At 42.7% G+C, this 13,086-nt stretch overlaps 1 protein-coding gene across 2 annotated transcripts in view; it reads right to left on the reverse strand.

Moving 5' to 3' along the window:
• cdk12 (cyclin dependent kinase 12) overlaps positions 1–13,086 on the reverse strand; it is a 29,116-nt gene that overhangs the window by 1,150 nt on the left and 14,880 nt on the right. Inside the window, exons 7-15 of one of the 2 annotated variants that reach the window (XM_060942332.1) lie at positions 12,406–12,595; positions 12,269–12,325; positions 12,081–12,182; positions 7,449–7,526; positions 6,719–6,835; positions 5,897–6,028; positions 5,603–5,802; positions 5,060–5,500; positions 3,345–4,269 (exon numbers count right to left, since the gene is read on the reverse strand). In XM_060942332.1, the coding sequence (XP_060798315.1) occupies positions 4,259–4,269; positions 5,060–5,500; positions 5,603–5,802; positions 5,897–6,028; positions 6,719–6,835; positions 7,449–7,526; positions 12,081–12,182; positions 12,269–12,325; positions 12,406–12,595 (1,328 nt within the window). In that variant the 3' untranslated portion in view covers positions 3,345–4,258. Of the gene's footprint in view, positions 1–3,344; positions 4,270–5,059; positions 5,501–5,602; positions 5,803–5,896; positions 6,029–6,718; positions 6,836–7,448; positions 7,527–12,080; positions 12,183–12,268; positions 12,326–12,405; positions 12,596–13,086 lie in introns of those variants that run through there. The other variant, XM_060942331.1, reaches the window with a different exon arrangement.

The raw sequence follows: 13,086 nt of genomic DNA on the forward strand, positions 1-13,086 counted from the left end.
AAGGGAGCAAAAATAAATGAACATACAAACATAACTTATTCCATCTTTATATTTCACACACGCGCGTGGGCGGAAGGTATAAATGGCGCAGATGTACAGATGGAATGCAGGTATAAAAGGGATGGAGAAGGAAAAACCGTTATAAATGAAAACACGTGTGCACATGAACAGTGTTTACATTGAAGCTGCTGATTGGCCGGCTACTGTTAACACCCATTGTGACATCATCGGCTGTCTGTTTGAGTTTAAAGGTGCAACACGTGATTCTTTTTATTTCTTACTTGTACAAATCAGAGGATAAATCTGTAAATTATCTTAAAGAAGGTTTACAGCCTCAGTGTGCGTGTACTGAACGGCTGAGAAAACGCCTGGAAAACTGCGTTACAGTACGTTTGTGTTTACATGGGCCTTCTGTCAGTCATTTTATAGACACGCCCCCATGTCTGAAACCGGTAACTTCATACCACACACAACTTATTCTCCTGTGAGGGGAAGAAAGAAAGAAAAACAAAAAACAAACAATACAACCTCTGTGCTGGAGATGAAGCAGGACACAGAATTAACGACGCTGCTGTTGGACAGGTTTAGAAACACAATCTGTGTAAAGCTTTGAACTCCGCCCAAGTGGACCGTTTCAGACAGCCAATCAAAACCAGGACCCAGAGTTCACTCGACAACATCCTCATAAATCACCACCATTAAAAACCGTGTGTGTTTACAGAGCACCAGCATCCTGACTCTCCTCGCTAACGCTAACTTGAGTCAAGTCACGGTATGTACTGGGGGCGGAGCTTTGTGTCCATGGCTCAAGGAGTTTAAAAACAACAAAAAAAAAATCATTCTTCAAGTCTGAGTTAGCTCCACCTATTAACCTTTAATGTCCTAATCCTGAAGCGTGTGGACAAACCTCGCTCAGTTTTACACTTCAATCACTTCAAACCCACAGAACCCTGAGAGAGAACCTCGGAGAAGCTGCTCTCGGAGCCTCATTTCAAATATCAAACTCTGATCTGAATCACACGCGTGAGAAACCCACAGCGAGAGTGGGGTGGTGATTTACACACTGCTGCTGAGGGGCGGAGCAACAACGCGTCAATCACTAATTAAAATAAATAAATCCAAAACAAACTAATTTTATTAATAAAAATTAATATTTAAATCTGTAAATGTAGTGCCGTCAATAGTCTGAACCATCTTAATATTTTATAACATTATAAATTACTTTATGAAATATAGTTTTAAATAATAAAGCCTTTTCAGAGAAAACCAAAATAAACTTCTTTTGAATTGAGTTGAAACTCCACTTTCCTGAAATTCACCAAATTTAATAAAATGACATCATTCCAGTATAATTTACTGATTAATAAAATAAAACCTCTTCCTGCTTTTGAATGAAATAAAATATTTCCTTTCTTCGCGCTCTCGTGATTTAATCCGCTGATTCTGTGCGTTTCTGTAATATGAGAGAGTAATAAAGTTCGCTGTGATGAAAGTGAACGTGGCTGACCCTCTCAGTTCTCTCACTCAAACATCTATTTTATATTTCCTTCTCACACTGACGCGCTCTTCTGTGACTTTACACTAAACGCCGTCTCGCATTAAAGCACGGAGATCAGGAGCAGCTCGGGGTCTGAAAGCTCGAGTGTCCCGAGTCAAGATGTTTTTACAAGTTAAGAAAAAAAGTAAATACATTATTAATAAATATAATTAGTGATTACAATTTCTTTTAAATAGATTTTTCAATTTTGTATACAAATGTATAATGCAAATTTATAAATGCCATTATGAATGAAATTAATTGGTTTCTAATTTAAAGTGAATTACAAAAAAAAAGTTACTACTTAAAATATATTTTAAATTAGATAAATTAAGCCAATAAAATGCTTATTTTACCATTTATAAATCAAATTGTTGTACTTAATTTATTTATTAAAAAAATAAATCTAAAAACAACACTTAGTAAGCGATAAAAAAAAAAGTTGAAATAAAATATTACTCAGAATAAAATATATACCTTATTAGGAAATAAAATTAATGAACATTTATGGTAAACTCGAATTATTGCAGGTTATAAATAAAACAAATGAAAATTACTTCACTAATCTACATGAATATTTACGTTTCGGACATTATTTTAATAATGGACTTTTTTTTTTTATCTCCAGCTGAACAGCAGTGAAATTATAGAATTCACTGATTATTAATTCAATATTAACCAATACATTTTATTTATAAGCAACTCATATCGTTCATCATAAATTTAAATGCTTTTGTGATTTGTTAAGACATTCATTTTATTTACAAATCAGTAATAACACTGGGGAACAATTTGAAAATTTTTTCTGTCGAGTTAGATTTTTATGCTGATTAAAACTAAAACTGGCGTGCTGATTCCAAAATTGCAGTCAGTTTTTTTCTAGCACGTCAAGTTTTTTCTCCACAGTTACCCTCCAGATAAGCAAAATTCCACTGTAGTAAAACTATTTTTGAAGGTTATGGAAGAACGTTATCAGGGTAGATGCGATGTACATATGATGGCTGACTATTGTTGGAGCATCAAACGCGACAGTCCTCAAGCTGAACACTCCAGAAAGAGCTATAAACGTACATTTTTACCTTAACTACTTGCGCAGGTGGCACGGTGGTGTAGTGGTTAGCGCTGTCGCCTCACAGCAAGAAGGTCCGGGTTCGAGCCCCGGGGCCGGCGAAGGCCTTTCTGTGTGGAGTTTGCATGTTCTCCCCGTGTCCGCGTGGGTTTCCTCCGGGTGCTCCGGTTTCCCCCACAGTCCAAAGACATGCAGGTTAGGTTAACATGGGGTGGCTTTGAGCGAGGTGGCTGCCCACTGCTCTGTGTGTGCGCGTGTTCAGTGCTTCAGATGGGTTAAATGCAGAGGATGAATTTCACTGCGCTTAAAGTGTGCATGTGATGAATAAAGGGTTCTTCTTCTTGCACACAATTATAATTACAGTAGCCATAGCCTTTGTAAAAACATAGTGTTAAATAAACATTGCAGTCATGCCTGTTTCATATTTCATTGTATGTCAATATTTGTAAATTTTTATAAAACAAGCACATATCTATTAAGTACAGTATTTTTCCTATTTTTTAAGAAAACGGGGATCCTATAGCTCAAAAACTTGACGTGATAGAGAAAAACTGAGATCAGTTTTGGATTCCGCACCCAAAAATTAGTTAAAACAGCTGTCAGACCAAACTCAACAAAACCTCTGTTCCCCAGTGTAATTTAAATGATTGCAAAAGCTCGTTAGTGGTGTAGACAGAGCGCCCCCAGAGGCGACTCCCTGTCACTGCACCGTGACTCTGAGAACACACTCATCACAGCTTTATTTGATCATGTTTTAGATTTTAATAAAACTCTTCATGTGCAGTGAAAATAATGACGAGGTGAAAACAATGAACTGAAAAAATAAGGAAAGGAAAAAGAAAGACATGCTGTTCGTGTTCAGCTCATAATTTATTCAACGTTGGCCGAGAGGACACACTGCGACACCGTGTCCCCCCCACACACACCCCAAAAAAACCAAGTGACATAAAAACACACAAACACAGATGATCAGGAGGCGAACTGCGACTGAGGAAGTGTAACGCAAATATAAAATCATCCAGACGCCCGACTCTAACCCCAGTCCACATGTGTGATTATTACCCTTTAATAACACGTTTATAAACACTAGACCCTGTGCTCGCTCACTCCAGTGAAGAATGTCACGTTAGTGCTCCGTTACTCCTTTATTCTACGATGCACTGTCAGGATTAATAACAGTCCGATCTCACGCTGATGCGAAATCAGACCGGACAGCGTTCACCACGTTAACAGCTCCACTCATGCAGTGTGCGCGCGTGCTCCTGTATCCTCGGTTTACTCTCCACTCACAGGAGCACACACCAGTCTATTTAATTTATGCAAATTGACCTGCTCTAAATTTATTACACAGTTATAAGATAAACCTTGAGCAGCTCTGAGGAGTCACACGTCTGAATCTGAACAGAAAGTTTTATTATTTTGTACCAAAAATGTAAAACGGGACTGAATCACTCCGTTCACACTCATGAGCGATTTATTTAGATCAGATTTATTCTCTTCATGCGCCCGGCCCAGAGCTGCGACTTCAGCGACCTCTGAACTGATATTTTCTCACTTTTATGCAAATGAGGCGTGACGCTGTAAAGAAGCGACAAACCCAAACCGCTGTGTGCGCGCACGCTGACGTTTCTTCAGTTCCACACTCACTACCTTCAGCAAGCTCCTGCAAAAACAGAAGAAAACCAATAAACATGGTTTTGTTTGTGTACACAGCTAGTACAGTTAGCTCGCTTTGCTAATCCAATCTGAGAACGAAGCTAAGCGCGCAAACACACAAATCACACAATAGATCAGATTTTGGCACTGAGCAGTACAGGTTTATTTTAGTTTAACTCGTTAGCTGTTATATAGAACTAGTGCAATATATTACTTCTAATCTGAACTTTTTAAAAAAGTTCTGGACAGGCCACGCCCACAAGCACAAAAAGACAGCCATCAGCTGCTAGCATGAGCGTAGTGCCTCTCTGGTTTGCGTTTGTTGATGAGGAAAAGCTTGAGGTCGGTTTCAGTGTGATTGAGCTCGTTAACGAGGATAACAAGGCACGATGAGAAACAATGAGATGACATGAAAGATGACATGGAAAGATGGAGCACATGACAGGTCTTCATGTCCTGTTGCGGGGTGGGTGTGTGTGTGTGTGTGTGTGTGTGTTTTCCCCATTTAAAACACAACACTGACTCCTTTATAAATTGAGATGTACGGCATTAAAATGAAAAATAAGGATCTGAAACAAACAAATTGGATTTATTTTATATTTCTTCAGCGCGTGATTTCTACTGTTGGAACAAAAATAATGAGAAACATTTCAAAAAGAAAAATATACAATTGCTCTGAAAAGAGGAGATTTAACACTACGAGGAGCCACATGAGGAGGCTTCCCAATCTGCTTTGGCCAATCACAGCCCTCGGTTCACTTTGAGCCACACCCCCTAGAGAGTAAACTCAGACTTGCCCTTGCAGTCGGCGCCTGAAAGGGAGGCGGAGCCACTTCTCGTCACCGCCCCGTCCGACTGGACGCCGTTGCTCTCCTCACCTTGACCCACCCCCTGAGGCGGAGCTTTAATCAGCTGGCTCAGGAGAAGTGCAAGGAGGCCGGTGGTGTCGTCTGAGGGCGGGGCTTCTGGGGGAGGAGCCTCAGGTTGAGGAGGAGCAGCAGCAGCAGTCGGGACGCTATTGGATGCCTGAATGAGAGATGAGAGGGTGTGGCTGAGCAGCTCCAGCTGTTGAGAGGAGTCTGCGTCTGGGGCGGAGTCAGGGACAGGAAGTGAGGAGGAGGAAGAGAGGAGCTGCTCAGCCATCTGAGGGAGAGTGAGACGCTCGGTCTGACCCTGCAGCAGGTTCAGCAGCACCGCCATCTCCGTCTGATTCAACTGATCAGTGACCGCACCCAGACCTACACACACACACACACACACAGGTAAAGATCCATCTCTATGACAGGAGTGTGTGTCTGTGTGAGAGAGAGAGAGAGAGAGAGAGAGAGAGAGAGACACACCTGTGAGGTCAGTGTGTGTGGTGGGGGGCGGGGCGGGGGAGGAGCTGGGTGCTGATTGACTGTTCTCTCGGCTGGCTGTGCTCCCCGAGTCCTTCTGCTGCGCTGCTTTCTGAACAGGCGCGTCCTCGGTCAGCCCGCTCTGCCTCTGTCTCCGCCTCTTCTTACTCCACAACTCATGACAGTCCTGCCAGTGAGGCAAACTACACACACACACACACACACACACACACACAGTGTAAATAAGTAGCTGTTGGGTGTGAATACATGTTTGTGTGGAACACCGAGGACACTCACTCTGGAGGCGCCATCTTACTGGGGTCAACATCACAGAGGAACCCGCTCGCCAGAGCCTGCTCTGCTGTACACCTTCGTGAGGGGTCAAGGGTCAACATACGGTCAAAGAGGTCCAGAGCTGAAGAGGGCAAACTGAGAGAGAGAATTTATTATAATTATTAATTAAGTACAGTGTGTGTGTGTACTAGAGTACAGGCCCAAGTGGATCAGCTGTTAGTGTGATGTAAGAGGGTACACTTCCTGTCACCATGGCAACAGTGTGAGGTTTAGGAGAGTTAATTACACCATAGTGACCTGTAGAACACTGAGCTAATAAACAGAACAACCACACACACACCAAACACAACATGGAGCAGCAAAGGGACAGAATCTACACACACACACACACACCAAACACAACACGGAGCAGCAAAGGGACAGAATCTACACACACACACACACACACACACACCAAACACAACACGGAGCAGCAAAGGGACAGAATCTACACACACACACACACACCAAACACAACACGGAGCAGCAAAGGGACAGAATCTACACACACACACACACACACACACACACACACACACACACACACACACACCAAACACAACACGGAGCAGCAAAGGGACAGAATCTACACACACACACACACACACACACCAAACACAACACGGAGCAGCAAAGGGACAGAATCTACACACACACACACACACACCAAACACAACACGGAGCAGCAAAGGGACAGAATCTACACACACACACACACACACACCAAACACAACACGGAGCAGCAAAGGGACAGAATCTACATCACTGAATCTCACGTGAACTCACAAGGAGAACTCCTCTCGTAAGCGGCGTCTGTACTGCTTCTTGGGCTTCATGGTGTTGAAGTAGGGCAGTTTAATGACGTCAGGCCACGCTGCAGGACACGGACTGCCACACAGACGGCTGACACACACACACACACACACACACACACACACAGCAGGAATATGAATATCCAGAATAACACGTACTAAACTAACACAGATAAGAAAAAGGAGATTTTGTACTGTGAGTAAAACAGGAAGTCTGTTTGAGTCTAAAGGCGTGTCTCCCAGGTGTAAGTGAGCAGACTACATTAGTTAACATGACTGTGTGGTTCAACATAATTATTCATGATATGTCCAAAAGTATGTGCACCCCATACATCAACCCTATATGTGGCTCCTCCCCACATTGTCTAAAACGTCTCTGTACGCTGTGGCTTTACAGTTTCCTTCACTGGAACTGCGAGACCCGAACCTGTTCCAGCCTGACGATGCTCCTGTACACAAAGCACAGGAGCTCCATGAACAACTCGAGTGTCCTGCACAGAGCCCTGACTCAACTCAACCCCACTGAACACCTTTAGGACGAACTGGAGCCTCAACATCACATCATCAGGGTCTGATCTCACTAACAAACACAAATCCACACCCAGAAATCTAGTGGAGAGCCTTCCCAGAAGAGAAGAGTGATCATTTTATCAGGAAAAGGAGGAATAAATCTGGAATGAGATTCCGTGTGTAGTACCACAGACCTGATGAGCTCAAGCTGCAGCAGCTCCTGATTAGCCTGGAAAATGGGCTTCTTCGTGAAGAGCTCTCCCAGAATGCACCTGGACAGCATAGAAAGGAAACACATCGTATGGTGAAAGTTCGCCCCCTAGTGGCAGTCATGTAGAGTTCACGTTCTGTTCAGGGAGGAGACCCGACACACATACACAGCTCACTAGCTGGGTTTCCACAGAGCCCAATATTCCACCTAGAACCTGTGCAAAAGCCCAAACTGAATCACAACGCTTCGCCCAAACACCGCTCTTTACTGAGCAGAGTAAACCAGACTCGCAGGACTGACTGCGCATGTCAGAAATTTTGATCTAATTATCTGTACACTTGGGACATAAACTCTTCCCACCTGTCCGATCACCTTCGTGTAAATCAGACGTTCGGAATCGCAGATGGGAACGAGTTCATTCTGAATGTAAAAAATGTTGACACGGAAAATGTAGTTAGTTGTTTATAACCAACAGAGACACAAATAATAGAGGAAATGTATAAAACAAATAAGACACCAAAGATTGTTACTGTTAATTAATATGAAAATTTTTTTAAAGATTATATTATATTTTTAGTTTTTTGTATTTGTAATTATCTGTATGTGCACGACCCCACCAGCTCTCCTGATCAACTTATTGTGCTTAAATAAAAGTTATTCATTCATTCATGAGGAGCCTCAGTGCACATGACACGGGGAGCTTGTACTAGTGCATCTCAAAAAATTAGACTATTGTGAAAAAGTTCAATATTTTCCATCAGTTATTTAAGAAAGTGAAAATGTTATATATTATAGACTCATTACACATAAACTAAAATGTTTCAAGCATTTTTCTATTTTAATTTTAATCAGTATGGCATACAGTACAAAAACAAAAAAACCATCTCAAAATATTAGAATATTTCATTTCGAGTTTGAGTAAAACAGTATGAACACAGTGTATCTCTCGGTCTAGTTCAGTACACACAACCACAATCATGGGGAAGACTGCTGACTTGACTGTTGTCCAGAAGATGATCACTGATGCCCTCCACAAGGAGGGTAAGCCACAAAAGGTCATTGCTGAAAAGGGTGGCTGGAAAAGGTGCACAAGCAACAGGGATGGCCGCAGTCTTGAGAGGATTGTCAAGAAAAGTTGATTCAAGAACTTGGGAGAGCTTCACAAGGAGTGGACTGAGGCTGGTGTCAGTGTATCAAGACCCATCACCAACAGACATCTTCAAGAAAGGGGCTACAACTTTCGCATTCCTAATATCAAGCTACTCCTGAGCCAGAGACAATGTCAGAAGTGTCTTATCTGGGCTAAGGAGAGAAAGAAATGGACTGTTGCTCAGTGGTCCAAAGTCCTCTTTTCAGATGAAAGTACATTTTGCATTTAATTTGGAAATCACGGTTCTAGAGTCTGGAGGAAGAGTGGAGAGGCACAGAATCCAAGGTGTTTGAAGCCCAGTGTGAAGTTTCCGCAGTCTGTGATGATTTGGGGGGCCATGTCATCTGCTGGTGTTGGTCCACTGTATTTTATCAAGTCCAAAGTCAACACAGCCATCTACCAGGAGATTTTAGAGCACTTCATGCTTCTATCTGCTGACGAGCTTTTTGGAGATGATTTCCTTTTCCAGCAGGACTTAGCACCTACCCACAGTGCCAAAACTACTACCAAATGGTTTGCTGACCATGATATTACTGTGTTTGATTGGCCAGCCAACTTGCCTGACCTGAACCCCATAGAGAATCTATGGGGTATTGTCAAGAGGAAGATGAGAAACACCCGACCCAAAAATACAGATACGCTGAAGGCCACTATCAAAGCAACCTGGGCTTCAGTAACACCTCAGCAGTGCCACAGACTGATCACCTCCATGCCACACCGCACTGATACAGTAATTCATGGTAAAGGAGCCCCGACCAAGTATTGTGTGTATAAATGCAGTGGTTTTCAAAGTGGGAGCCGCGGCCCCCTGGGGGGCCGCCAGGGGGCGCTAGGGGGGCCTCAGAAAGTTGGAGGGACGATAAAAAAATTGCGAAAAAAATACTTTAAAATAATAATTATTAAATATATTGTAATTAGTTTTTTAATCATTATTATAAAATATAATTATTAATAATACATCATATCAAAATGTTGTTTGCCATGCTCATCTCTCCGATTGCCTGTGATGTTGCAGTTTGCGCCATTTATCAAGCTGCTTTGCTCCTCAAGCTAGCGTATTGCTAGTGCAAAATGGACAGGTTTTTGAAGAAGAGACCGAAGGAACAAACCAACAGCCCTGCTGTGGAGGACACTGCTGCGAAAAAAACTAAGAAGTCCTGGCCAACTAAAATCCGAAAATATGAGGCAGCATACATTAAGTATGGCTTTACAGCCATACAGAAAAATGGCCATGATTGCCCGAAATGCGTCCTCTGTCTGGAGACCCTGTCAAACGAGTGCTTAAAACCTTCGAAACTTCAGCGTCACTTGGTACAAAAACATCCGACAGATGCTGAAAAAACAGTCGATTTCTTCAGACGCAAAGAAGAGCATTTGATCAGGCAATCTGCTGCATTCACCCAGCAAGCTACCGTACTGTCCCCGAGCGGCCCTGAAGGCCTCATTTTTAGCCTCGTACCACATTGCTCGTGCTAAAAAACCTCACTCAATTGGAGAAGATTTGATTTTACCAGCCACCAAAGACATTGTCCGAGAATTGCTTGGTGAGGATGCTGCCAAAAAAATCGCTGCTGTCCTACTCTCTGATAACACCGTGAGCCGACGGATTGGTGACATGGCTCAAGACGTATCTGCTCAGCTGTTGTTGCAGGTGAGAGCCAGCGAATACTTCGCACTTCAGCTGGACGAGAGCACAGATTTATCCAATGAGGCCCAACTGCTTGTGTACATCAGATTTATTTCACAGGAAAGATTTGTGGAGGAAATACTATTTTGTAAAGCATTTGAAAGAAGAACTACTGGGAAAGACATTTTTCAAGTTTTGGACGATTACATCGAGTCTAACGGATTGGACTGGGCCCGTTGTGTGGGGGTGTGTTCGGACGGAGCCGCGGCAATGACCGGGAAGATCAGTGGAGTGACCGCGCTCATTACGCAGAAGGCCCCGCATGTAGTGGCCACACACTGCACGCTCCATCGCGAGGCACTGGTCACAAAAAGGATGGATAACGAGTTGAATCAGGTACTACAGGAGGTTATACAGTTTATTGTTCAGTGCGAAAATATTTGTGTTGAAAACATGTTAGTTAATAATATTCTTATGCTAAACAAATGTAACAATTATTGAATATTGAATAAGAGAAAACATTCTAAAAGTTGATGTTTCTTTACATATTTTGTAGCATCGTCTGTGGGTTTGCAAAGGGGGTCCCCGGCCAGAAGCTAATGCTGTTTGGGGGCCTTGGCATGGAAAAGTTTGGGAACCCCTGTATAAATGAATATACTTTTCAGAAGTTGGACATTTCTGGATTGTAAATCCTTTTGTTGATTGATCTTAGGGAATATTCTAATAATTTGAGATACCGGATTTCTGATTTTCATGAGCTATAAGCCATAATCATCAAAATTAAAACAAAAAAGGTTTTAAATATTTCACTTTACATGTAATGAATATAGAATATATGAAAGTTTACCTTTTTGAATTAAATTATGAAAAAAAAGGAACTTTTTCATGGTATTCTAATTTTTTGAGATGCACTAGTACATCTGGGAAGGCGTCATTAATGCTGAACGATATAAACATGCTTCAGAGCAATATGCTGCCATCCAGACTAAATCTTTTCCAGGGAAGACCTTCCTTCTTTCAGCAAGACAACGCCAAACCGCTTTCTGCGCATATTACAACTGCACGGCTCTGTAGTAAGAGAGTCTGGGTGCTAAACTGGCCTGCTGCATTCCAGACCTGTCTCCCGTTTAAAACATTTGGCGCATTATTAAGTGCAAAATACAACAAAGGAGACCCCGAACTGTTCAGCAACTGAAACTGTATATCAGGTGAGAATGGGACAACATTTCTCTTTCAGAACTACAGCAGTTGGTCTCCTCAGTTCCCAAACGTTTACAAAGTGCTGTTAAAAGGAGAGCTGATGCAACACAGTGGTAAACACGCCCCTGTCCCAAGTTTTCTGAAACGTGTTGCTGACATCAAATTCAAAATGAGCAGATATTTTCCAAAAAACAATAAAATTTCTCAGTTTCAACATTTATGTTATCTTTATATTATTTTCAATGGAATATAGAGTTTTTCCATGATTTACAAATCATCTCATTCTGTTTTTATTTACAGTTTACGCAGCGTCCCAACTTTTTTTTTGGAACTGGGGCTGTATTTTTACATACATGTATTTTTATCCTCTTATTTTTTCTGAATCCCTGATGGTTTACTTTGTGTATGTGTTTCATGTGCATTTTATTTGTATTTTGGTAAAGCACTTTAAGCTGTATTTAAATGTATAAAAGATGCTGTATAAAGTTACTTTTTATTGCTATCATCAATTATGATTCCCACAAGGTTGTGGTTAAACACATTTTTGCATCTACAGTCTCACAGATTTGCATCTGCAGAGATTTGGTTAAAAGACTTACGGTCTGTCAGCTGTTAAAGGTGTGTGTGTGTGTGTGTACCCGCAGCTCCAGACATCGATGGCAGGTGTGTATCTCTCCTCCCCCAGCAACAGCTCAGGTGGGCGGTACCACAGCGTGATCACCTTGTTGGTGTACGGCCGACTGGAAACGACCGGTCAGAGACTGGGTCATTAATACACACACCAGAAAGAACCAGACATAAGAATCAGTGATTCAGCTGAACTCACCTTTCCTCCGAGTTATACAGACGCGCCAACCCGAAATCAGCCAACTTTATCTGTCCGCTGGGGGGGGAAGAGAGGATGATGCAGGACTTTGGAACATTTGATGTCTCTGTGCAGGGTGTGTGTGTGTGTGTGTGTACCTGTTGTTGAGCAGGATGTTGGAACACTTGATGTCTCTGTGCAGGAAGTTCTTCTTGTGACAGTAGTCCAGTCCCTCCATCAGCTGCCTCATAAAGCTGCGGATGTGTTCGTGTGAGAACGAGACGAGGCCCGACTCCAACAGCCCCATCAGGTCATGGTCCATGTACTCAAACACGAGGTAGAACGCTCCTTCACACACACACACACACACACACACACACACACACACACACACCAGTCAAATACATCACTTGTTTACAGGGGTGTGTGTGTGTGTGTGTGTGTGTGTGTGTGGATATATACGGGTTTAAAGTAACCACCAAGCCCTTAATCATCTGCTGCTCATCAGGTTTAATTAAATGGACACACCTGAAACATTACATACATTATGTATGCAACAGTCTTTATCAGGGCGGCACGGTGGTGTAGTGGTTAGCGCTGTCGCCTCACAGCAAGAAGGTCCTGGGTTCAAGCCCCGGGGCCGGCGAGGGCCTTTCTGTGTGGAGTTTGCATGTTCTCCCCGTGTCCGCGTGGGTTTCCTCCGGGTGCTCCGGTTTCCCCCACAGTCCAAAGACATGCAGGTTAGGTTAACTGGTGACTCTAAATTGAGCGTAGGTGTGAATGTGAGTGTGAATGGTTGTCTGTGTCTATGTGTCAGCCCTGTGATGACCTGGCGACTT

This window comes from Neoarius graeffei, chromosome 16, assembly GCF_027579695.1.
Source record: "Neoarius graeffei isolate fNeoGra1 chromosome 16, fNeoGra1.pri, whole genome shotgun sequence".
NCBI classification, from domain to species: domain Eukaryota; kingdom Metazoa; phylum Chordata; class Actinopteri; order Siluriformes; family Ariidae; genus Neoarius; species Neoarius graeffei.